The sequence below is a fragment of the Microcaecilia unicolor genome, chromosome 5 (genome assembly GCF_901765095.1).
Source record: "Microcaecilia unicolor chromosome 5, aMicUni1.1, whole genome shotgun sequence".
Taxonomy (NCBI): domain Eukaryota; kingdom Metazoa; phylum Chordata; class Amphibia; order Gymnophiona; family Siphonopidae; genus Microcaecilia; species Microcaecilia unicolor.
Window position 1 is genome coordinate 62735281 of NC_044035.1, and position 26506 is coordinate 62761786.

General features: G+C 50.7%; 1 protein-coding gene across 1 annotated transcript in view; it reads left to right on the top strand.

Annotated features, from left to right (window-relative positions):
* LOC115471257 (serine/arginine repetitive matrix protein 2-like) overlaps window positions 1–26506 on the top strand; it is a 286543-nt gene that overhangs the window by 72597 nt on the left and 187440 nt on the right. The window contains exon 3 of the mRNA XM_030204958.1: window positions 8397–8512. Within this exon, the coding sequence (XP_030060818.1) occupies window positions 8397–8512 (116 nt within the window). The remainder of the gene's footprint in view (window positions 1–8396; window positions 8513–26506) is intronic.

Genomic DNA, 26506 nt, shown 5'->3' on the forward strand with positions numbered 1-26506 from the left:
AATCAAATCGACCCAGCGGAGTAGGAACTTGCAGACGAAGTATTCCTGCAGATCTTTGCCAAATGGGGGACGCCCATAGCAGATCTTATGGCCTCAAGCGCAAATGCTAAAGTCCCGTGCTTTTACAGCAGACAGAGAGATCCTCGCTCGGCAGGGTTGAATGCCTTGGCTCAACCTTGGCCTCAGGGCCTCCTGTATGTGTTCCCTCTGTGGCCCTTGATAGGGCGTGTACTCCTGCGGATTCAGCTACACCAAGGAGAGGTGGTTCTCATTGCACCGGATTGGCCCAGAAGGCTGTGGTATGCGGACCTCCGGCGGATGCTGGTGGAGGCTCCCCTGCCGTTTACCTCTGGTACTGAATCTGTTGTCACAGGGACCGGTAACCATGGAGGACGCCTGCCGCTTTGGTCTTACGGCATGGCTGTTGAGAGGGCGCAATTGAGAGACAAGGGTTATTCCAGTAAAGTCATTTCCACTGTCCTACAGGCCTGCAAGCGTTCCATTTCCCTGCCTTATGCCAGGATTTGGCGCCAATTTGAGGCTTGGTGTGCTTCTAAAACGATCACACCCATGCGTGCTTCTGTCTCGCCGATACTTGACTTTTTGCAGGATGGTTTACAAAAAGGCCTTGCCTATAATTCCCTGCTTGTTCAAGTGGCAGCCTTAGCATGTTTTCGAGGGAAGGTCGCTGGCCTCTCTCTGGCTGCTTGTCCGGATGTGGCACGGTTTCTCAGAGGGGTGCTTCGGCTCCATCCTCCCGTGCAAGTTCCGTGCCCGGCCTGGAACCTGGGGTTAGTTTTAATGGCCCTTCAGTGTTCGCCCTTCGAGCCGCTTAGGCGAGCTTCGGAGAAGGATGTGACCCTAAAGACGGTCTTTTTGGTGGCCGTGACATCGGCGAGATGGGTGTCTGAGCTTCAGGCGCTGTCCTGTCGAGACCCATTTCTGCAATTCTCAGAGTCTGGAGTTATGGTACGTACTGTGCTGTCCTTCATGCCTAAGGTGGTTTCAGCGTTTCACCTAAACCAGCCTTTTTTCCTACCCTCCTTTTCTAAAGAGGAGTTTCCAGAATTCTTTGGGTAAGTGCACCTCCTAGATGTGCGAAGGGCTCTGTTGCAGTATCTGTGCATGTCAAATGCCTTTTGGACCTCTGATCGTTATTTTGTTCTGTTATCAGGTCCGCGCAGAGGTTTTCCGAGAGTGGGGCACCCCCTTGGTGAATCTCTTTGCCACTTCTTTTAACCACATAGTCCCTCAGTACTGCTCCAGGCTAAGAGCTCACATCAGACTTGCATCAGCTGCGTTCCTCCTTTATGGGGGGAACGGTTTTCTGCATGCGTATCCTCCCATTCCTTTCGTGGGAGGACATTGCTGAAACTCAGGCAAGACCTGGGAACCATGGTCCTAAGGGCCCGATATTGGCCTAGACAGATCTGGCTCTCTCCTTTTCTTGAGTTATCCTCTGACGATCTTTGGAGATTGGACTGTTTTCTGACCCTCATAACGCAGAACGAGGGATCTCTTCTATGTCCCAACCTCCTGTCTCTGGCCCTTACAACCTGGATATTGAGAGCTTAGAATTTTTCCTTGCATCACCCAGGGTCTTGCTGGCTTCCAGCAAAGATTCCACAAAGAGGTGATGTTCTTTCAAATGGAGGAGGTTTTGCTCTCTGGTGTGAGGGCAAGTCCTAGATCCTCTTTCTTGCGCTACACAGCCCTTCTTGAATATCTTCTACGCCTCTTCGATTTTGGTCTTAAGAGCAGCTCTGTAAGGGTTCATCTCAATGCAATTAGTGCTTACCATCATCGTGTAGAAGATTAAGCCTATCGCTGAACAGCCTCTGGTTGTTCGCTTCATGAGTGGTTTGTTATCAGAGTCCTATATCAAACCTCCACTTGTGTCATCGGACCTCAAAGTTGTTCCAACCCAACTGATGAAAAACTTGTGAGCTACTGGATCCCTGTCCTGTGAAATACTTGATGTGGAAGGTCTTGTTTTTTGTGGCTGTTGTAGAGTTAGTGAGCTTCAGGCCTTAGTAGCGGATCCACCTTACACAAAATTTCATTATAACAGAATAGTTCTCTTGCTTAAGGTAGTGTGAGTTCCATCTAAATTAGTCTATCGGCCTTCAACATTCTTTCCCAAACATCATTCCCATTCTGGCAAAAGTGCACTGCACACTTTATGTAAGCAAGCATTGGCCTTTTCCATAGCGTCCCCAGATTAATCCAGAGACTTGTGGGTTATGTCCCTCCTCTTGCAGGTTAGATAGAGAGAACACCGAAGTTCACCACAAGAGGGCATGTGCAGCCAAGCTAACTTCAGTATTCTCTCTATCTAGCAGGTAGAAGGGGGCATAAAGTGCAGCTCTGTTGTTGAGGCTCCTATCCCGTTCCCTTGGGTGTGTTGAGCCTTTGTTGGGGTTGAGGTGCAGGAGCACATTTTGGGATACACCTGGTGGTGCCAGGTCCCTACCCTTCTCCCCCTGTCAGCTGGCAGCTAATTCTTCTCAGGATTATAGCTATTTTCCTCTCCTGCCTCTTTAAAAGAAAAAAAAAACGCTGACAAGAAATTGACGGAACAGTTTCTCTTTAGCCATAGTGGGATTGAATTTCTCTTCAAAGAGTTTCTCCGTTTAACTTGAGAGCGTGAGCAGGGCTTAGTTGACTGAAGGTAGGATTTTAGCGTTATGTCGGTTCCGTCAGAGGCTGTTAAGCGCTGTTCGCGCTGTGGGGCACAGAGGTCTATGACGGGGGAAACAAGTTCGGAGCATGCAGATGCGGGTTGAGCGGCGAACCGCGTGAGAGAAGCGATGGTCGGCGGGAAAATCTCTGAGGCAGCGCGTGCGGCCGCCGGCGCCATTTTTGACTTACCGCCACTTTCACAGGAGTGTGTAGCGGTAGAATCAGCTGGCGTTGCGTCTGTACGGGATGGTTCAGCGTCTTCTCTTTCGGAGAAAACAAGTATGGGGGGATTTTCTCCAGAATTTGTGCTTTTAATGCACAAAGCCTTTTTGCTGCGATCAGAGGGAGAGGGTCAGTCGCAGCCATTTTGGGGGCTTTGTTCCCTCGTGTTTCAGAAGCTGGCTAAGAGGTCCCGCTTTCAGTTAGAGGATTCCAGGCCTGTTCATTCCGAACATTCAGATGGGGCTCCTGACTCTGGGGAATCTTTGCCAGATTTATTAGAAGAGGGGGAGTTGCCCACAGGTGAAGGGGATGATCCCACCGCAGCAAGACTATTCAGAAGGGAAGAGCTCATTCCTTTCATTATTCAGGCATTACAAGTTCTGAATTTGTCTCCCCCAGAATCCGCGATCTCTCCCGCGGTAAGCTCTTCCATCATGTCTGGCAGTAGGACCACCCTCTAAAGCCTTTTATATTCATGAGGCTATGCAGGTGCTCATTCAGGTGCAGTGGGATTCCCCAGAGGCTAGTTTGCGGGTGGCACGGGCGATGGCCAAGCTTTGCTCTTTGAGACAGGAGGACTTAGATTCTTTGCGTCTCCCTGTGGTAGATTCGTTGATTTCTGCAGTGGCAAAGAAGATTGCTTTACCTGTTGGAGGTTCAGCTCTCCGAGATCCGCAGGAGAAGATGCTTGAAACTGCAGTTAAAGCTTCGTTTGAAGTTGCGGCCTTGACGTTACAGGCCTAGGTCTGCGGCTCTTATGCTGCCAGAGCATGTCTCTCCTGGGTGCAGAAGGCAGCTTCGCCGGATGAGTTGGTTGATGTTCTCCTGCTTTTGGAGTCCGGGTTTATTTGGCGGATCTGTTGTACGATATCCTTCGAGCTTCCGCTAAAGGAGTTTGGTTAGCGATTTCCGCTCGCCGGTGGATCTGGTTAAAACATTGGGCTGCTGATCTGCCCTCGAAGTCCAGGCTTGCCCGATTACCTTTTAAAGGAAAACTCCTGTTTGGTCAGGAGTTGGCTCAGATTGTTAAGGACCTTGGAGATTCTAAAGGTCGCTTGCCGGAGGATAAATATAAATCCCAGGCAAAACCATTTCGTCTGTGCTTTAAAGACGCAAAACGATATAGACCAGGTAGGGTCAGAGGTTTTCCAAAGCCACGCTTTACTCAGAAGGAGCAGCAGTCCTTTCGTTCCGAGTGCAGACTTCCCCCCTCTGTTCCCCGAAATCAACAAGGAACCAGAGGTACACAATGATGGGGCCCTGATCCAGTCCGCCGATAGGGGGGCGGCTGTCCCAATTCGGGGAGGAATGGGCCAGGGTGACTACGGACGAATGGGTGCTGGACATTATACGAGACGGTTACAAACTGGAATTTGCTCATCCTTTAGCGGACAGTTTCCTCGAGTCTCCGTGCAAATCTCTGGTAAAGAGAGCTGCTCTATGAGACACTTTGGCAGAGTTGCTGCGTCTTCAGGCAGTGGTTCCCGTACCTGCGGACGACGTAGGTCAAGGTCGCTACTCTATTTACTTTGTACTGGAAAAGAAAGGAGGGTCCTTTCGGCCAGTGTTAGATTTCAAGGCAGTCAACAAAGCCTTGAAAGTGCAGCACTTCCGCATGGAAACGCTCCGGTCGGTGCTGACGGCTATTCAGCCGGGAGAATTCTTGGCTTCTCTCGATTTAAAGGAAGCTTACTTGCACATTCCTATCTGGCCCCCTCATCAAAGGTTTCTCCGTTTTGCTGTGTTAGGGCAACATTTCCAATTCAGGGCCATGGTGATGGCGGTAGTGGCAGCCTTTCTGCGGGCCAGAGGATGATAAGTTCATTCTTATTTCGACGATTGGCTGATTCGTGCTCAGTCTTTCGAGCAATGCGCACAGGCGACTCAGGCAGTCAGATCTCTTACAGTCTTTGGGTTGGGTGATAAATGTTCAAAAGAGTCATCTCGTTCCAACTCAAACTCTGGAGTATCTGGGAGTGCGATTGGATACCAGTCAGGGTCGAGATTTCCTTCCAGATCAGCGACGGTTGAAGTTGCTGAAGCAACTTTCTTCAATTCTGCAGAGGCCGGCTCCGTCAGCATGGGATTATGTTCAAGTCCTGGGGTCAATGGCGGCGACGATAGAGGTCGTACCTTGGGCCCGGAGTGACATGCGTCTCCTGCAATGGCATCTGCTCAGCCAGTGGTCTCCTCTTTCCGAGGATTACACAATTCGGCTGCCCTGGACATCTCGAGCTCGGTTTCCTCTATGTTGGTGGTTCAGGCTGGAGAATTTAATGCGAGGCATGCCTCTGGCAACACCAGGTTGGCATGTAGTCATGACGGATGCGAGTCTGTCGGGTTGGGGAGCTCTTTGTCTCGGCCATTCAGCTTAGGGCACTTGGTCTCCTTCGGAGTCCAAGTTGCAGATCAATCTTGAGCTTCGAGCGATCCGGTTGGCTCTTTTAGCCTTCGAGGATCCCTTGACAGGTCAGCCAGTTCGAGTTCTCATCGACAGTGCCACAGCGGTGGCGTATGTCAATCGACAGGGGGGAACTCGCAGTGCTCTTCTGGCGGAAGAGGCGGACGTTCTTTGTCGTTGAGCAGAGACGCATCTAGTTCTCTTATCAGCCGCTCACATAGCAGGGGTGCTAAATATTCAGGCCGACTTCCTCAGTCGGAATCTCTTGGATGCCGGGGAGTGGGAACTCTCTCAACAGGCGTTCGGTCTAATCTCAGATAGTTGGGGAATCCCGGTGTTGGACCTGATGGCTCACTTCTCCAATGCCAAGGTGCCTCGCTTCTTCAGCAGAGGCAGGGAGGTCAGGTCCGAAGGCATAGAATCTCTTCTTCAGCCGTGGCCCTTAGATCTTCTGTATGTCTTCCCTCCTTGGCCGATGGTCTGTCAAATTCTAAACAAAATCTCTCGGCATCCGGGTCTGGTTATTCTCATTGCGCAGGATTGGCCCAGGCGTCCTTGGTATGCGGATTTGGTTCGCCTACTCATCGACGATCCATTTCACCTGTCTCCATTGAAAGATCTTCTCCAGGGTCCAGTAATCATAACCGATCACGCCCCCTTTGGGCTTACGGCCTGGCTATTGAAAGGTCGCGTCTGAGGCGTAAAGGTTATTCGGAGGCTGTCATTGCGACTGTTGCAGGCCCGCAAACGTTCTACTTTGACGGCGTATGCTAGAGTTTGGAGGACTTTTGTTGCTTGGTGTTCTTTGGCAGGCATTTCTCCTCAATCGGCTCCTCTGGGATCCATTTTTGCATTCTTACAGGAGGGAATGGATAAGGCGCTATCGTGTTACACTTTAAAGGTCCAGGTGGCGGCCTTAGCATGCTTTAGGGGTCATTTGGGTAGACATTCTTTAGCTTTGCATCCGGATGTGGTAAGACATCTTCGGCCTCCTCGACTTCAGGTGGTGCCGGAGTGGAATTTGAACCTTGTGCTGAGGGCCTTCCAACAGCCCCCTTTTGAACCCTTGAAAAAAGCTTCCTTAAAGGACATTACATTGAAAACGGTATTCTTGGTGGCAATGGCGTCAGCCAGACGGGTGTCTGAGCTTCAGGCACTTTCGTGCAGAGATCCATTTCTCTGTTTTTCGAAGGCAGGCGTGTCAGTGAGGATGGTTCCGTCATTTCTTCCTAAGGTAGTCTCGCGTTTTCATATTAACCAGGAAGTGGTGTTGCCATCTTTTAAAAAAGAAGATTATCCTCACAACTTTCAAGCTTTACGATGTCTAGTTGTTAAGAGAGCTATGATCTGTTATTTGGAAGCGACTAATTCCTTTCGGAAGTCAGATCATTTGTTCTTTTTGCAGGACAGAAGAAAGGCAACATGGCATCTAAGTCTACAATCGCTCGTTGGCTTAAGGAGGCGATTGCGTCTACTTACCTGTTGATGAGAAAGTCTTCCCCTCTTCACGTTCGAGCACATTCAACTAGGGCTCAGGCTGCTTCCTTTGCCGAGTGTAGTTCGGTTCCGGTGGAGAACATTTGTAAGGCGGCGACCTGGTCTTCATTGCACACTTTTGCGAAGCATTACCGTCTTGATGTAGCGGCGTGTCGTGACGCGACTTTCAGGGCTTCGGTTTTATCTGTTGAGATTCTCGGGTCCCACCCTTGATGAGGATTGCTTTGGTACATCCCACAAGTCTCTGGATTGATCTGGGGACGCTATGGAAAGTAAAATTATGTCTTACCTGATGATTTTCTTTCCATTAGTCCCTCAGATCAATCCAGAGGCCCTCCCTGGGTTTCGGCAGTTCTGCTCAGATTCATTATGATTCATTTTGATTCACTCGGTTCTGTTCACGTTCCGTTGTTACAATGGTTATAGAGTTCATATGGGTTATATTTTCATTATATCTTTACAGCAGCTCGGAAGTTTTCTTCCAAGTTTCCGCTGCTTTTGCAGAGGCAGGAGAGTGTTATATAGTTCAATGGAAGTTTCTTACTGCTTTGGTATCGTTATACTGAAGTTAGCTTGGCTGCACATGCCCTCTTGTGGCGAACTTCAGTGTTCTCTCTATCTAACCTGCTAGAGGAGGGACATAACCCACAAGTCTCTGGATTGATCTGAGGGACTAATGGAAAGAAAATCATCAGGTAAGACATAATTTTACCTTACATGGAACGGACTAGGTCCTGTAGATGGTCCACCCAGCTTTTTATGTCTTGATCTCAACAGGATGGGAGTCACCAGCTGGGAAACCCACAATTTCCAATTGGCTGGCAGATTGCATTTCTTTTACTTATGCCCAAGCTGGGTAGACTCTTGAGTGTCATGTCAAGGCTCACAATGTCAGAGCCATGACGGCATCAGTAGCCCACTTGAAATCAGGCTCTATTGAAGAGGTTTGCAAATCTGCAGTGTGGTCTTCAGTTCACACATTCACATCCCACTATTGCTTTTAGGAAGAAAGCTGACGTGACAGTCCTGCAGAATTTGTTTGGTGTCTATAATCCAACTCTGCATTCCTAGACCTGTTTTATTCAGTTCCAGGCTGTACGCTTATAGCCAGTATGTAAATAGTTTCAGGTTATTTGAATTCTTTGACCTCACCGTTTCGAGTTCCTGTTGTCCTATTATTGTCTTCTGTGAGCCTGATAGCTAGGAATTCCTACATGTGAGAATTTAAATTGCCTGCTTGACCTCAGAGAAAGTGAAATTACTTACCTGTAGGAGGTATTCTCTGAGGATAGCAGTCCACTTATTCTCACATACCCTTCCACCTCTTCTTGGAGTTGTTTCATTAGCTTTGTTATTGTACTAATTGGTCTTGCGCTTGCGAGTTGGGTGGGAAGGCACCCACATCAGGCGCTATGGATAGTGTCACCCACATGTGAGAATAAGTGGCCTGAGGTCCTCGGAGAATACCTACTGCAGGTAAGTAACTTTGCATCTATTGTGAGCTCTCACAGCATGATTGTGTTCTCTTATGGTCTGTCAACTGAATTGAATAAAAAAGAGATTCTAGGAAATTTCTTTTTGTTTTTGTTTTTAGGTAATTGTAACGAATTTAAGTTCGGTCAATCCAACACTGTTGAATGGTACCTTTATTGACCATCCTGTACAACTGAAGCATGGAGATGTGATAACTATTATTGATCGTTCTTTCAGGTAGGTGGAAAAAAGTTAATATATTTTGCATATTTGATTTGACCTAGTGCTGGGAGGGGTTCTCAGCTCAGTCCTGCTACAGCCTGATCGGTGAGGTTGTGTGTTGTATTACGAGTACTTACTAGGTAGAATTACTCAGGACACTCAGGATACTTGAACAGAGGATGTACCTGGAGTGGCCTTTGGGTTTGGGAATGGTGAGTGAGTGTGTTGCATGTGTACAATGCCAACATATGTTGTGGAGACTACCACACAGAGATGATGAGTTGCTGGGTTCAGCTAACAGTCTTTCCATGAATTTGCAAGGTGGCAGCACTGATGGTTTGAAAAACAAGGCCTGACAATGGTATAGGGTTGGCCACAGAGACTATGAATCTCGTATCTAATCTTATCTCTCTTGTTTTTAACCATTTCTGAGTTTGGTTGTGAACCGCTTTGGTTGTAACCCAGAAAGATGATATATCAAGTACTCAATAAACATAAACACCTATCCTCATTTGGATTTGGGGGCTTTGTTCTATATTGGTTTTCTTATTATCTATCCCATTATACTTTTAGTGTATGCTCTGTCGATACTCCCCTGCTATCCCACTATCTCAGGGCTGTGTCTTGGTACCTCTTCTCTCTCTATTCTTGTTCTCTGGTGCTCTGATTGCCTATGGTTTTAAATACCATATTTACACTGATGATTCCCAGGTCTGCCTCACTACATCTGAAATCTGCCTGCTTGCCTGACGTTGCTGCATGGATGTCGCACTGCCATCCTAAACTGAATATGTCCAAGACTGAGTTTCTTTCTTACTGTCCCTCTAAATTCAACTGTCCTCCTGTTCCCTATTTCTATGGCTAACACACTCATACTTCCTGTCTCTCTAGCTTGTAACCTTAGGGTCACCATTGAGGCCTCTCTCTTTCTCTACATGCACCCAGTAGACTGCTAAATCTATCATTTCCATCTCTGTAACATCACCCAAATTTGTCCTTTGCTTCCATATCATCAAGCTGATCAATCCATAGACTGGTGGGTTGTGTCCATCTACCAGCAGGTGGAGATAGAGAGCAAACTTTTGCCTCCCTATATGTGGTCATGTGCTGCCGGAAACTCCTCAGTATGTTCTCTATCTCAGCAGGTGGTGGTCACACACAGCAGCAGCTCTGGCTAGGCCTCCAAGCCTAATTTTTAGGTTTTGTTGAGTGCCTGGGGTTGAGGGCTCTTTTGAGCAAGTGCAAACCTGGTGGTGCCAGGTCCCTCCTTTTCTCCCCCCTCCCGCTGGCTCCGTTAAAAAAAAAAAAAAATTTTTAAACGTCCTTAAAGGCGTTTATTTCGACGTTTATTTAAACGTTCATTGCAGCTACTCACTGGGACACCAGTTCGTTACAGCTCGGAGCGGACAGCAGGTAATTTTTACCTTTTTATAGCGGGCAGGGGGTTCCCCGATTCTTCTCCTCGTGGCATATGGCGTCGGAGGGCGAGGGCGCAAAGGGTCGCTCCCCGGATCGCTTGAGCGCTTCTAGAGGGGATGCGGGGGTCTTTCAGCCTGATTCGCCCTTGTTGGGTGACAGTTTCGTGACCGATGAATGTCCCGGTCCTTCCTCCGGCGTGGCGGTTTTTCCCGCCATAAACGCCCATCCCCCACTCCTCGCCTCCGCCATCTTGGCCGGCCACGCGGCTCGGACGGCTTCTTCGTGGGCCACCCTTGAGGTTGGAGACATTAATGCCATGAACGCCCTTAATTTGGGCGACGGCACAAAAGCGGCTAAAGTTAAGCGCCGTTCTTCCCGCGCGGCTCCTTCGCGGAGTGTCGCGCCGGATGCCATTTTGGATGCACAGCATGTCTCTCCCCCGCTCTTGCGAGCGCCGGTTGAGGGTGCGTCTAGGGCTGTTGCCCAGGCTGCGGAAGTGCACAGTCTGGGGGGTTTCTCCCCCGAGTTTGTTTTGCTGCTGCATCAGGCTTTCCTCATGCAAAACGCTGCCCCCGCTCCCTCGTCTGGTAAAGAGGTTGAGGTTCCCAGAGGTAAACGCCCTCGGGTTGATTCCCAGGCCTTGGAGGACTTTGTCTCCTCCGATGTAGATGAGGGCAGCGTGTCTGAGGTCTCCCAACGGTCCTTTGCGGATTCCTTGGAGGAGACGGATCCCCGCTCGGATGGAGCGGATGACCCCTCTGCAGCGCGGCTTTTTAGCCCAGAGGATTTGCCCAACCTGTTGTTACAGGCCATGGACACTTTGAAGATTTCCTCTCCGGAGGACGTCTCTCCCTCAGCCCCTGTTGGCTCTGCCATTATGCTGGGGACGAAGCGCCCGCCTAGAACCTTCCACGTGCATGATGCCATGCACACCTTAATTTCGGCTCAATGGGATGTCCCGGAAGCGAGCCTTAAAGTGGCTAGGGCTATGTCCCGCCTCTATCCTTTGGCTGTGAGTGAACGTGAGGCCTATCTGTGGCCTACCGTGGATTCTTTAATCACTGCGGTGACTAAGAAAACGGCGTTGCCGGTGGAAGGTGGCACGGCCCTAAAGGACGCCCAAGACAGAAGATTGGAGGCGGCCTTAAGGTCGTCCTTTGAGGCGGCTGCTTTAAGTTTGCAGGCCTCAGTTTGCGGCTCCTATGTGGCCAGGGCGTGCCTGACTATGGTGCAGCGGGCTTCCCCCTCGGATCATTCCTTGAGGGCTGATTGGCCGGCCCTGGAATCGGGCTTAGCCTATTTGGCAGACTTGCTGTATGATGTCTTGAGGGCCTCAGCTAAAGGCATGGCTCAGACAATCTCTGTGCGGCGGTGGCTTTGGCTGAAACATTGGTCTGCTGACCACGCCTCTAAATCCCGCCTGGCTAGATTGCCTTTTAAAGGCAAGCTGCTCTTTGGGGTCGAGCTGGACAAAATCGTGACCGATCTCGGCACGTCTAAGGGCAAGAAATTACCAGAGGTCAGGGCTCGGGCTAGTACTCGTCCCGGTACCTCCAGAGGACGTTTGCAGGAAGCCCGTCGGTACCGCCCGGGCAAGTCGGGTTCCTCTGCCCCCTCTTCCTTCAAGAGGAATTTCTCCCCCAAGCAGCATTCCTTTCGCAGAGACCGCCGTCCCGGAGGTGCTTCCTCCGGTCCTCCCCCAGGGTCTCGTACCCAATGACGGGGCCTTGGTCCACGCCCCAGTGCAGATTGGAGGACGGCTGTCCTCGTTTCTGGGCGAGTGGACCACAATAACTTCAGACGCGTGGGTGCTGGAAGTCATCAGAGACGGCTACAAGCTAGAGTTCTGCCGACCCTTAAAAGACGGGTTTGTACTCTCTCCCTGCAAGTCTCCGGTCAAAGCTGTGGCAGTGCAGCAGACCTTGGACAATCTGATCCGCCTGGGCGCGGTCGTTCCTGTGCCAGAAAGTCAGCTTGGCAAGGGACGTTACTCCATTTACTTTGTGGTACCAAAGAAAGGAGGTTCTGTCCGGCCTATCCTCGACCTCAAAGGGGTCAATCGGGCCTTGAAAGTGCGGCACTTTCGCATGGAGACTCTCCGCTCTGTTATAGCGGCAGTGAAGGCAGGAGAGTTCTTGGCTTCCTTGGACATCAAGGAAGCGTACCTGCATATTCCCATCTGGCCTCCTCATCAACGCTTCCTGCGTTTTGCAGTCCTGGGACGACACTTCCAGTTCAGAGCCCTCCCATTCGGGTTGGCTACTGCTCCGCGGACCTTTTCCAAAGTAATGGTGGTCATCGCGGCCTTCCTACGAAAGGAAGGGATACAAGTCCATCCTTATCTGGACGACTGGTTGATCCGAGCCCCCTCTTATGCAGAGTGCGGCAAAGCTGTGGACCGGGTAGTTGCTCTTTTGAGCTCCCTGGGATGGATCATCAACTGGGAGAAGAGCCAGCTGCGCCCGACTCAGTCCCTGGAGTACCTGGGAGTTCGATTCGACACCCAAGTGGGCAGAGTGTTCCTGCCAGACAATCGGATTGTCAAACTTCAGGCTCAGGTGGACCAGTTCCTGGGAGCCTCTCCTCTTCGGGCTTGGGACTATGTGCAGCTGTTGGGCTCTATGACGGCCACGATGGAAGTAGTGCCCTGGGCCAGGGCTCATATGAGACCACTTCAACACTCCTTGCTGCAGCGCTGGACTCCGATGTCGGAGGATTATGCTGTGCGACTTCCCTTGGACCCAGCAGTGCGCAAGGCGCTGAGCTGGTGGATGCAGACAGACAAATTGTCTGCGGGAATGCCTCTGGTGACCCCAGAGTGGATTGTCGTCACGACGGACGCCTCTTTGTCGGGCTGGGGAGCCCACTGCTTGGGAAGGACAGCGCAGGGGCTCTGGTCTCCTGCAGAGGCAAAGTGGTCTATCAACCTCCTGGAACTCAGAGCCATTCGGTTGGCGCTTTTGGAGTTCATCCCGGTACTGGTGTGGAAGCCTGTACGGGTCCTGTCGGACAATGCCACGGCTGTGGCCTATGTCAACCGCCAGGGAGGTACCAAGAGCGCCCCTCTAGCCAAGGAGGCTATGTATCTTTGCCAGTGGGCGGAAGTGAACCTGGAGCAGCTTTCAGCGGCCCACATTGCCGGAGTCATGAATGTCAAGGCGGACTTTCTCAGTCGCCATACCTTGGAGTCCGGAGAGTGGCAGCTATCTGCTCAGGCGTTCTTGGACATCTCGAAGCGCTGGGGCCAGCCGAGCCTAGATCTGATGGCGTCATCGGCCAATTGCCAAGTGCCGCGCTTCTTCAGCAGAGGACGGGACCCTCGATCCCTGGGAGTAGATGCTCTTCTCCAACAGTGGCCGACACAAGAGCTCCTCTATGTGTTCCCGCCCTGGCCCATGTTGGGCAGGGTGCTAGACCGGGTGGCAAAGCATCCCGGCAGGGTAATCCTGGTGGGTCCGGATTGACCCAGGCGTCCCTGGTATGCGGACTTGATCAGGCTCTCAGTGGACGATCCTCTGCGACTGCCAGTGGAACAGGGCCTGTTACATCAGGGTCCCGTGGTGATGGAGGATCCCTCCCCCTTTGGTCTTACGGCCTGGCTATTGAGCGGCAGCGTCTGAGGAAGAAGGGCTTCTCAGACAAGGTCATCGCCACTATGCTGAGAGCGAGGAAGCGCTCTACTTCTACTGCTTACGCCAGGGTTTGGCGTATCTTTGCAGCGTGGTGTGAAGCAGGCTCTCTTTCTCCCTTCAGCGTTCCTGCAAGAAGGTCTGGAGAAAGGCCTGTCGCTCAGTTCCCTTAAAGTCCAGGTAGCGGCTCTGGCTTGCTTCAGGGGCCGCCTGAAGGGTGCTTCCCTGGCTTCACAGCCAGATGTGGTGCGCTTTCTCAAGGGAGTTAATCACCTGCGCCCTCCTCTGCACTCAGTGGTGCCTGCGTGGAATCTCAACCTGGTGCTAAGAGCATTGCAGAAGCCGCCGTTTGAACCCTTGTCGAGGGCATCTCTGAAAGACCTGACGTTGAAAGCAGTCTTTTTGGTGGCTATCACTTCAGCCAGAAGAGTTTCCGAGCTCCAGGCGCTCTCATGTCGAGAGCCTTTTCTGCAGTTCACTGAGGCAGGAGTGACTATTCGCACAGTGCCTTCCTTTCTGCCCAAGATTGTTTCTCGCTTCCATGTGAATCAGCAGCTCTGTCTCCCTTCCTTTCGTAGTGAGGGCTACCCAGAGGAGTACTCTGCTCTTAAATATCTGGATGTGAGACGAGTCATCATCAGATACTTGGAAGTGACCAATGATTTCCGGAAATCGGATCATCTGTTTGTCCTGTTTGCAGGTCCTCGTAAGGGTCTGCAGGGCTGCTAAGCCTACAGTGGCAAGATGGGTCAAGGAAGCCATTGCAGCGGCTTATGTGGCCGCGGGGAAGGTGCCGCCTATCCAGCTGAAGGCTCACTCCACGAGAGCTCAGGCGGCCTCGATGGCAGAGGCCGGATCCGTCTCCTTGGAAGAGATATGCAAGGCGGCAACTTGGGCTTCGGCTCATACATTCTCCAAGCATTACCGGTTGACTGTGGCTGCACGGGCGGAGGCCCGGTTTGGAGCTTCAGTGTTGAGGTCAGGGATTTCTATGTCCCAGCCCTGGGTGAGTACTGCTTCGGTACATCCCACCAGTCTATGGATTGATCAGCTTGATGATATGGAAGGTAAAATTATGTATAATCATACCTGATAATTTTCTTTCCATTAATCATAGCTGATCAATCCATAGCCCCTCCCAGATATCTGTACTGTTTTTATTCTGGTTGCATTTCAGGTTCAAGTTTAGTCTTCAGTTACTTCAGAAAGACTTCGTGTTCAAGTTCTTCCTTCACTTGGATTCTTCAAGAGTTGAGACGAGTTTGTGTTACAGTGAGCTGCTGCATTCCTCTCCCCTCCGTTTTACGGGGCTGGATTGAGATTTAAATTCTGCCGGCACTCCCTCCCGCTTCGTGCGGCTGTAGGGCAGCTTTGTACCCCTCCCGCTTCGGCGGTGTTAGGGTCAGTCAGCTCCTCCCGCGGTTGCGGTTGCAGGATAAGCCAGATCCCCCCGCATCGGCGGGTGTGGTGTCCCTCCCCCGCTCCGCGGGGATGAGCTGGACGGATTCCCCTCCCCCACTTGTGTGGGGATGAGCTGGGTTAATTCCCCTCCCCCGTTTCGGCGGTGGTGAGCTGGGCAGAGTGTCCCTTCGTGGGTGTAATTCTCTAAGTGCTGAGTCCTGCGGATGGAGCTTTGATATCGACATACTGAGGAGTTTCCGGCAGCACATGACCACATATAGGGAGGCAAAAGTTTGCTCTCTATCTCCACCTGCTGGTAGATGGACACAACCCACCAGTCTATGGATTGATCAGCTATGATTAATGGAAAGAAAATTATCAGGTATGATTATACATAATTTTACCTTACTACTACTACTATTTAGCATTTTTATAGCGCTACAAAGCGTACACAGCGCTGCACAAACATAGAAGAAAGACAGTCCCTGCTCAAAGAGCTTACAATCTAATAGACTGAGCACACTACCAAAAACCACCCACTCATCATCTCTCACTTAGATTACTGCAAATTGCTTTTCACAGGTCTCCCACCGAACCACCTCTCACCTTCAGTCTGTTAGAAATTCTGCTGCACTACTTCTCTTCTGTCGATGTCGTTACTCTTAAATATTTCCTCTTAGGTCACTTCTTTGGCTCCCTATCAATTTCCATGAACAGTTCAAACTCCTTTAACTGACTTACAATTGCATTCATTCTGCAGCTCCTCAACATCTCTTCCCTATCTCTCCCTACACCCCTTCCCATGAACTCCGTTCATCTGGTAAGTAAGTCACTCTTATCTGTTCCCTTCTCCATTGCCAATTTCAGACTCCATTCCTTTTATCTTGTTGCATCATGCTCCATCTCTGGCCCTATTCAAATCTAGGCTAAAAGCCTTCTTTTTGAGGCTGCTTTTAACTCTTAACCCCCTATTCATAGAAAACCCTAGTTCGTTTGAGGGGCTGACTTGAGAGAGTGTGTGTTCCAGGTTCTCCATCAGGCATATTTCACCCAGGTGCAGATGTAGAGAGCAGGGAGTCTCCCCAGGTCAGATTCCCATCTGGCTTTTACCACCTGCAAATCCCCCCCTCCCCCCCCCCCCCCCCCCCCCCCCCCCCAGCTAAGGTTTGGATTGTCTTAAAAAGCTCCCAAATAGTGAGCTTGTCAGTAACCACCAATTCAAAAAATGTCTTTAATTTATCCCTCAGTTTCAATTTTAGGGTATTGGGGTCCAGGGAGTTAATATAGTGTTGAGTTGACAAAAAGCAAACTGGTTCCCTCACTGCACTTCCATCTGTTGATGGAAAGCCTCAAAACTCATCATTTCACCCTCCCCTGTAAGCATATTTTCTACCAAGCTGTAGCCACGGGTTTCCCAGCAGACAAAGGCAATATTGTCCATGCCAGGTGGAAACTGTAGGTTGTCCCTAATCTGCAGTTGGTCAGTACCCATAGTCTTATCTCATTAAGTAAGACCGGAAAAGAGGCAGGTAGGATGTGTCAAGGTATGGAGACTATTGTCAGCAAGCAGTGCGATTTTATAATCACAGCCCTTCAACACAGTACCTGTGATACTCTCATTTTTCCTAATCCCAACACCTAGGGGTTCTATAGTAAGGGTGGAGATAAGGGGTAGCCCTGCCTCATACCTCCATTCAAGGTCAGATAAAGCAGAAATGCCCCCATTGATCCTCACACAAACCTTTGGATATGTGTGAAATGCTCTAATCCAGCTCCAAAAATATTGCTCCAGTCCAAAAGTTCCAAGGTTGGAATCCAAAACTTCCTAGTGATCCCTATCAAATGCTTTCATATTGTCTAAGCAAAGTAGTTCTCTCCTGGTAGTGGCTAAGTGAATCAAATCGAGGGACCTTCAGGCCTGTCGTTTGGAAATAAAAACCAACTTGATCGTAGTGGACCAGAGACATCACTTTTACCAATATTTTAACATCTGTGTTTAAAACAGAAATAGACTGGTAAGAAGTGCACTGTATTGCCTCCTTTATAAGGCTTAAGGATAACTGCTTTCCAGGCCTCTCTTATGTAGTGAGGCAAGTTTATCACTTCCGTTAGTTAGGGAGCTAGTGGCAAGGCAAAGGCCTTACATAATTTATTTGAAAGGCCATCTAACCCTGGAGCCTTACCTGAAGGCAAGGTGCGTGTATTACTTTAATCACCTCCTGGACAGTAACAGGAGTGTCAGATGTCCCTATGAAGAATTTGGTCATCAGAATAAAATTCTTTATAAAACTCATGAAATTGCTCCCTAATTTTTGGAGAGGCTGTTAAACATACCCACAATTTATCTTTTATTTTAATGCTCCGTTCCATTCGCAGCTTACGGAGTTCAATGGCTAAAGGTCTACTAATGTTATTACTCTACATGTTTAGTCTGTTTTAATTTTGCATTTAAGAAATCTAATTCATGAGAGAGTAAGCCATCTAAATTCAAAAAGGTGTTTTGCAAAGCTCTGAAAGTCTTTCCCGAGCCATTAGCTTTATGCTGAACCTCAAATTCTTGGAAATCTCTGCTTTTCTGACGCTTCAATTGCCTAGTATGCTGTATGAAAACCCCCTCGTTACTGTTTAAAGGCATCCCAAATTATAGCTGTTAAAGGGCCCCAGTCTAAAAAGTTAAATAGGCTACTCTAACTTGTTCTTCCTGCAGCAGACAATTTTGTAGGGTTCATCTTTTGTGTTGCTGGTCATTACATAAGTAAGTAAGAGGAGCTCTACAGTGTGCGTCGTCTGATAAGGTGATATTCCGTATATCTGTAGTTGTCGCGTCTCTCGAGCTTGCCGCGCTCTCGAGGACCTTGGCATACCTTCAGGCTTCTTCCCCGGAAGCGCGGGGTTTGTGAGTCCTTTAGGCAAAATCACCTTCCAGGTAGAGAGGAGATAAGACTGGACCAGAACTCCGGACTGGAGTTCTACACCGGAACACTCGGAACTGGAACGCACCGGACGGGTGCGCACTGGAGTGGGGCACAATTTTGTAGGGTTCATCTTTTGTGTTGCTGGTCATTACATAAGTAAGTAAGAGGAGCTCTACAGTGTGCGTCGTCTGATAAGGTGATATTCCGTATATCTGTAGTTGTCGCGTCTCTCGCGCTTGCCGCGCTCTCGAGGACCTTGGCATACCTTCAGGCTTCTTCCCCGGAAGCGCGGGGTTTGTGAGTCCTTTAGGCAAAATCACCTTCCAGGTAGAGAGGAGATAAGACTGGACCAGAACTCCGGACTGGAGTTCTACACCGGAACACTCGGAACTGGAACGCACCGGACGGGTGCGCACTGGAGTGGGGCCCACTGGACTGGACACACTGGTGTGGCCCCACTGGACTGAAACATACAGGGGTGAAACCCACTGGACTGGAACACACTGGAGCGGAACCCGCGAAACTGGAACACCCTGGACCTAGGCTTCACCTACACTTGACTGCCTTCCCCCTCGGGTTGAGCCCTCAGATTCTGGCAGCCGGTAGGACTTACAGGAACAGCAGGAATGAAGGTCCAGGGGTGCCCCCTAGGCGAAGGCAAGGCAGACAAGCAGGGTCTGTCCGGGTTCTGGCAGTCGGCAGGATTCAACACTGTCTCTGGAGGTGGCTAGCAGGACGGCTAGCTGAAGTCACTGTCTCCGCAGGAGGGCTAGCAGGACGGCTAGCAGGAGATGCAACACTGTCTCTGGAGGTGGCTAGCAGGACGGCTAGCTGAAGTCACTGTCTCCGCAGGACGGCTAGCAGGAGATGCAACACTGTCTCTGGAGGTGGCTAGCAGGACGGCTAGCTGAAGTCACTGTCTCCGCAGGAGGGCTAGCAGGACGGCTAGCAGGAGATGCAACACTGTCTCTGGAGGTGGCTAGCAGGACGGCTAGCTGAAGTCACTGTCTCCGCAGGAGGGCTAGCAGGACGGCTAGCAGGAGATGCAACACTGTCTCTGGAGGTGGCTAGCAGGACGGCTAGCTGAAGTCACTGTCTCCGCAGGAGGGCTAGCAGGACGGCTAGCAGGAGATGCAACACTGTCTCTGGAGGTGGCTAGCAGGACGGCTAGCTGAAGTCACTGTCTCCGCAGGAGGGCTAGCAGGACGGCTAGCAGGAGATGCAACACTGTCTCTGGAGGTGGCTAGCAGGACGGCTAGCTGAAGTCACTGTCTCCGCAGGAGGGCTAGCAGGACGGCTAGCTGAACGGAACACAGTCTTGGGATAGTGGCTAGCAAGGGCGGCTAGTCTAACACTAGGAACAAACACAGTGAACTAGCAGAGCTATGCACAGGCTACAAGCCAGACGGTGCCTAAGCTGGCTAGTCTACACTAGGAGCAAACACAGAGAACTAGCAGAGCTATGCACAGGCTACGAGCCAGACGGTGCCTAAGCTGGCTAGTCTACACTAGGAACAAACACAGAGAACTAGCAGAGCTATGCGCAGGCTACAAGCCAGACGGTGCCTAAGCTAACTAGTCATGCACTGGAAACAAACACAGAGAACTAGCAGAGCTATGCACAGGCTACAAGCCAGACGGTGCCTAAGCTAGCTAGTCAAACACTGGAAACAAACACAGAGAACTAGCAGAGCTATGCACAGGCTACAAGCCAGACGGTGCCTAAGCTAGCTAGTCAAACACTGGAAACCAACAGAGAGAACTAGCAGAGCTATGCACAGGCTACAAGCCAGACGGTGCCTAAGCTAGCTAGTCTGGACAAACATAGAACACTAGCAAAGCTATACATAGGCTACAAGCCACACGGTGCCTAAGCTAGCTAGTCTGGACAAACATAGAACACTAGCAAAGCTATACACAGGCTACAAGCCACACGGTGCCTAAGCTAGCTAGTCTGGACAAACATAGAACACTAGCAAAGCTATACACAGGCTACAAGCCACACGGTGCCTAAGCTAGCTAGTCTGAACAAACATAGAACACTCACACAGAGCAAACACTGAAACTGTGTACAGGGCACTCTATACACCAGGACCTTTAGATGAGATGAGATGCAAAGGCCAGGACTGTAGTCTCCAAGTGATTAATAAAGCCCTCAACACCAGAGCTACAGCTGCAGCAATTACCTTGCAACCAAACAGAGGCTTGACACACAGAGCAGTCATCCCATAGAAAGTAACAGCGGGAGCCATCTTGGATACTGGCAAAGAGGAGGAGGCGGCAGCCATCTTGGAAGAGGCAAAGCCCACACAGGTGAGGTTCAGTAAGGCAATCAGCACACAGAGCCAGAGAGAACCTAAGACAGACACAGACACAGAGACAAGCAGAAGCCAGCACAGACACTGACTCCCAGAAACAGGGTAAGTCTGAGGGTTGGCACGGCCACAGACGGGACAGTAGTGAGTGGTTTACCCTTAAGACTTTTATCTAGCAAAATGAAATCAATATGGGAGTATGAACAGTGTACTTGTGAGTAGTAAGTGTATTTATCTAATGGAAATTGCTTTCTTCAAGGATGAATAAGACCAAGTCATTTCTAACATGCAAATGGCATTATCATTGCTGTAGTCATCTGCAGAGAGAGAGGTCCTGTACTATCCACAATTGATGCATTCAAATCACCAGCTAAAATTTATTTTCCACACAGCTGGCAAAATCTGCTGCCCGATAGTCCAAAAGAAAAGTGGTTGATTCTTATTTAGAGCATATATTGATCCAAATGTTAATTCTTGATCTGCTATAAGCACTCAAGTAAAAACGTATCTCCCTGTAGGGGTCACGTTTCACTTGTTGCACCTGCAAGGTAAAGCTTGTATGGAACAACCAAGCCACACCCCACGTTTTGGTATCTGACGCATTGGAAGCAAAAAAATTTTTTGAATACTATGGATGCTGAGGCCAATACTTGTGCTCGTGCTTTAGTTCTGTTTCTTGGAGTATGGCTATCTGTGATCTAGCCAAGACGATTCCTTATAGAGCAGTTGCCTCTTTTGGGGAATGTTAAGGCACCTCATAGTTACTGATAGTATGAGAAAATTAGAACTTAAAGCAGCTGACATAGAATAGTAATGATACCCCTCGGTGTCATGGTGGTATAAAATCCCCTTTTCCCACCTCCCCATTACCAAGATCTCTCTCCTGGTGGACAAACCTTACAGAAATCTGTTGGACTTTTCCAGTGGAGAAAGCAGACCCACATGTACCCAAAGATCATATTTCTCCTCCCCCACAGTAAACCACAGACAACTGATATTCCACAGCAATCCTCCAGACCGTTCAAGACGCTTGGGTTATGCACTCCTACCAGCAGAGGGAGACTGAGAACACTAAAACTTCTTATACAAGTAGCCTGTGCAGACCTTCTACTAACCAGTATTTTCTCAGTCTCAGGAGAGGGTAGATGTGTGCAGCCTGTGCAGTGTACTCAGTCTGGTAGGCCTGTTTGGGGTTTCTAGGTCGGGTTGTAAATGTTAGAGAACCCACACTTGGATCTCTATTACGGGGTGTAAGTCCTAAGGGGCTTCTTATTCCCTGTGGGGTGTCACACCTGGGTGGCCGCGTCCCTCCCCCTGTGCTCTTCCTCTGGAGGACTGCTTGACCTCGGCTACAGACCGTGTTCTGAACCCTTGAGGCATTTAGGCATCAGCAACGAGGTTTAATAAATGTTTTTAAAAGGCAGCTATTTTGGCCGTTTTTGTGGCAGTCCAGAGATAAAACGTCTTCAAGGGCGGTTTTGCCTATTAGTCTGTCAGAGCACAAAGCAACTGTTTGTTTTTATTGTGTTCGCGGCCATTATGTCTAAGCCGGCGAGGTGTCGGTTTTGTGCAAAGCGTGGCGTTGAAGTGAAAGGTGGCCAATGTAGATTTTGTGGGGAGCCTACGTTGTCAGTGCTCTTCCCCCCCCCCTCCCTCCGTGCTTTCCCCTGAGTCGGCGGAGGTGTTGGGCGATGATTTGACCGCACATTCCGGCCCGGCAACGGCGGGGTCGGTTTTGGCGGGAAACGCAGCCATTTTGGCTGCGCGTCCCGGGTCGGCCTTGACGGAGTCGTTTTTGGCGGGAAGCGCGGCCCTTTTGGCAGCGCATTCCGTACCAGCGCCGGGGGACCCGTGTGTGGCGGGAAGCGCGCCTAGTTTAGCCGCGGATCTCGCAATGGACCTGCCGCCTCGGGAGCGAGGGGGGGGGTCCGTTGCGGAGACTTCAGGAAGTGGTGTTGGGGCTTCAGCAGCGTCGGGGGGGGGGGGCTGGCTTCTCCCCTGAGTTTGTTTGGTCTCTGTATAATGCCTGGAAAGCTGGCCCCTCTGAGTCTCTCTGTTCCCCGGAGGCTGCTAGCTCAGTGGGAGTTAAGCGTCCACTGGTGGTTATTTTGGAGCCTATGGAGATATTTTCTCTGCCTGGGTCGGACGTTTGGAGTGACCCAGGAGAGGAGGATCTCTTAGATGTGTCTGAGGATCAGGATGGGATAAGGCCTGGGGAAGATTCTTCAGTGGTTCACATTTTTCATAAGGAGGAGTTGTTAGAGCTCATTGATCAGGTGATCTCTACTTTGAAGTTTGCTCCGGCGACCACTCCCTCTGCGGAGGGACCCCGGGTAGATCCCTTTGTTAAGGGGATTCGGAGAGCCTCCCGTTCCTTTCCCATTAATTCAGACATTAGGGACATGGTTTTTCAGGAATGGTCTGTGTCGGAGGTTGCTTGTAAAGTGTCTAGGGCTATGGCGCGGCTGTATCTCTTGCCTCCGGAAGATTTGGCCCTGCTGAAACCACCTACTGTGGATGCGGGGGTTACTAAGGCTACGGCTATTCTGGTGGATGGCGGTACAGCCTTACGGGATCCTCAGGGTAGGAAGCTAGAGTCCTTTCTGAAGCGCAGCTTTGATATGTCGACTTTGGCCTTGCAAGCCTCTGTGTGTGGGGCTTGGTAGCCAGAGCTTGTTTCCGTTGGACGGAGAAGCTCTTGGATGAGCCTGTGTTAGGAGTGGTTTGGTTCAGGACTTGGCCAAATTGGAGATGGGGTCTTCGTTTTTGGCAGACATCCTTTATGATTTGCTAAGGGCTTCGGCTAAGAATATGGCTCTGGCGGTGACGGCTCGCAGGGCTCTTTGGCTTAGGGGCTGGTGGCAGATGCGGCCTCTAAAGCAAAGTTGTGTTCTCTACCTTTCAAAGGTTCTATGTTGTTTGGAGAGTACTTGGATAAACTGATGAAGTGGTGTTGGGGATACCAAGGTCTCACGGTTGCCGGAGTTACGGCCTAAGGCGGCTAGTCAAGGTGGTTCGGCTAGAGGTCGGTTTAAGGACGCGAGGCGGTACAGGCTGGGCAGATTTGTGTCTCCTTCTAAAAGCCAGTTTTTCCAGCGGATGCAGTCCTTTCGAGGGGGTCGTTGAGGAGGTCGGGACTCCTCCGGAGGTGCCGGAAATGGTAATAAGTCCTCCTTTTGAGAAGGTCGGTGCGCTACTTCATCTGTTTTATCAGGGGTGGACCCAAATTACTTCAGATCAGTGAGCGCTGGAGGGCGTTCGCAACGGTTATGTGCTCAAGTTCGAGCACCCGCTGTCGGATCTGTTTCTTCCCTCTCCTTGTCACTCTCGAGTCAAGTTAAAGGCTATTCAAGAGACTCTGGGTCGCTTAATCCAGTTAGGAGCTGTGGTACCCGTTCCTCGGCACGAGCTGGGAATGGGTTGTTATTCCATTTACTTTGTGGTGCCGAAGAAGGAGGACCAGTTTCAACTCATTTTAGATCTCAAGAGGGTCAATGGGGCGCTCAAGGTGCCATCCTTCCATATGGAGACTGCGCTCGGTCATAGTGGCTGTTCATCAGGGAGAATTTCTCATGTCACTGGATCTCATGGAAGCATATCTGCACGTGCTGATTCGAGAGGCCCATCAGTGTTTCCTTCGTTTTGCTGTTTTAGGGAGGCACTTTTTCTGTGCTCTGCCTTTTGGTCTGGCAACGGCTCCAAGCACCTTCTCCAAGATAATGGTGGTGGTAGCAGCGGCTTTGCGGATGCAGGGAATTCTGGTGCATCCGTATCTGGACGACTGGTTGATCCGGGCAAAGTCTCGGGCTCACAGTGTGGCGGCGACGGCTCAGGTGGTCGCGTTTCTGGAATCGCTCGGATGGGTAGTGAATGTAGTCAAAAGTCAGTTGATCCCATCGCAGAGTCTGGAGTACTTGGGAGTGTGGTTTGACACGGCAGTGGGTCGTGTTTTTCTGCCGGATTCTCGGATCGCCTCTCTTCAGCAGCAGGTCCGGCTGTTAATGTCCGTTCAGAGTCCGACGGTTCGAATGTACCTTCGGGTTCTGGGCCTCATGGCAGCAACAATAGAGGTAGTACCATGGGCCAGGGCACATATGCGTCAGCTTTAGGCGGCTCTGTTATCCAGGTGGTCTCCTCAGGTACACAGTTTGGAGTTGCTGTTGCCATTGAGGGGGGGCTCCTCGGCACAGTCTCCAGTTGTGGCTGTGCTCGGCCCATCTGAAAAAGGGCATGCCGTTGGAACCTCCTCAGTGGGTGATTCTGGTAACGGTTGCCAGTCTGCTGTGCTGGGGAGCTCAGTGTCTCGGTTGGTCCGCGCAGGGGCGGTGGTCGACGGAGGAAGCTCAGTGGTCTATCAACCGGTTGGAGACGAGGGCGATTCGGCTAGCTCTGTTGGCGTTTCGCTCAAGTGTGGTCGGAAAGGCGGTAAGAGTCATGTCCGACAACGCGACAGCGATAGCGCATGTCACCAGCAGGGCAGTACAAAGAGTCCGCGGTTGGCAGTCGAGATGGCTCTGCTCATGAGTTGGGCGGAAAGGCATCTAGTGCAGATTTTGGTGGCGCACGTGGCCGGGGTGGACAACGTGAACGCGGATTTTCTAAGCAGATATATGTTGGACCCCGGAGAATGGTCCCTGCACCGGTCGGTGTTCGACCAGGTAGTTCTAAAGTGGGGAATGCCAATAGTGGATCTTATGGCGTTGGCACAGAATGCTCAGGTTCCTCGGTATTTCAGTCGGCGTCGGGATCCACGAGCGGAAGGGATTGATGCATTGGTCCTTCCGTGGCCTCAGCGGGTATTGCTGTACGTGTTTCCCCCGTGGCCCTTGATAGGTCGAGTCCTACAGTGGGTAGAATGTCATGCGGGTTCGGTGTTGGTGGTGGCTCCGAATTGTCCGCGTTGGCCGTGGTTCGGGGATCTGATGCGCTTGTTAGAAGGCAAGCCTCTGCGGCTGGGGGGCTCGGTGCTGTTGTGTCAGGGTCCAATTGTCATGCCGGATCTGGATCGGTGCTCTCTTACGGTGTGGCCCTTGAGAAGGAACGGTTGAGAAGGAAAGGGTTTTCCCCTCAGGTGATTCAGACGAAGCTGCAGTCTCGCAAACGCTCGACGTCTTTGTCCTATGTGCGTGTGTGGCGCATATTTGAAGATTGGTGTGGGGACCGGGCGTGTGTCCCTTCGACAGCTTCTGTGTCGTGCATTTTAGATTTCTTGCAGGATGGTTTTGAGAAGGGCCTTTCATTGTCATCTTTGAAGGTGCAGCTGGCTGCTTTGGCGTGTGTTCAGGGTAAGGTGCAGGGCAGGTCAGTTGCGTCTTCTCCAGATGTGGTCCGTTTTTTGAAGGGGGTGAAGTTGCTTCGTCCTCAGCGGCCGGTAGTCCCTCAGTGGGATCTTAATATTGTTCTTGACTCTTTGGCGGGTTCTTCTTTTGAGCCCTTGGAGTCTTGTTCGATAAGACCTTACTATGAAGGTGGCCTTTTTGCTAGCTATGTCGTCGGCTCGCTGGATTTCGGAACTTCAGGCTCTTTCATGTAGGCCTCCGTTTCTGTGGTTTTCTAAGGAAAAGGTTTCGCTGCATCCAGTGCCTTCGTTTTTGCCTAAGGTGGTATCTTCCTTTCATGTCAATCAGGTGATTTCGTTGCTGGTCTTGGGGGACCGGACGGGGGATGCTTCTCAGCGTCGTTTGGCGAAATCGGATGTGCGCAGTGTTGAAGGTTTACTTGTGCAGGTCGGAGGAATTCAGGTCTTCGGACAGGTTATTTGTCCTTCATGGGGGGCCCAAGAAGGGAGCGGCTGCTTCTAAGGCATCTATAGCTCGGTGGTTGAAGGATGCCATCTCTTCGGCTTACATATTGCATGGCGACATGGTGCCGGTGGGGCTCAAGGCACATTCCACTAGGGGGATGGCGGCTTCTTGGGCAGAGAGTAGTTCTGTTCCACCGGTGGACATTTGTAGAGAGGCGGTGTGGTCCTCCCTGCATTCTTTTGTCAAACATTACACAGTGGATGTACAGGCAAGGGAGGATGCTAGTTTTGGAGCTGCAGTCCTGTTCTCTGGGTTTCGCAGGTCCCACCCTTAGATGTGTTTACTGCTTTGGTACGTCCCAAGTGTCTTGAACGGTCTGGAGGATTGCTGAGGAAGGTGAAATTAGGCCTTACCTGCTAATTTTCTTTCCTCTGGATCCTCCAGACCGTTCAAGAGCCCACCCAGTGTATTGGACAGTTCAGTACGATAATTTCTTTAGACTTCAGTTGCTGATATTTCTAGTAGCTCCTGTGATTTGGGTCCTGGAGTTTTACTAAGGGCCGTTTGTGGTACCGTTTGTGCCCAC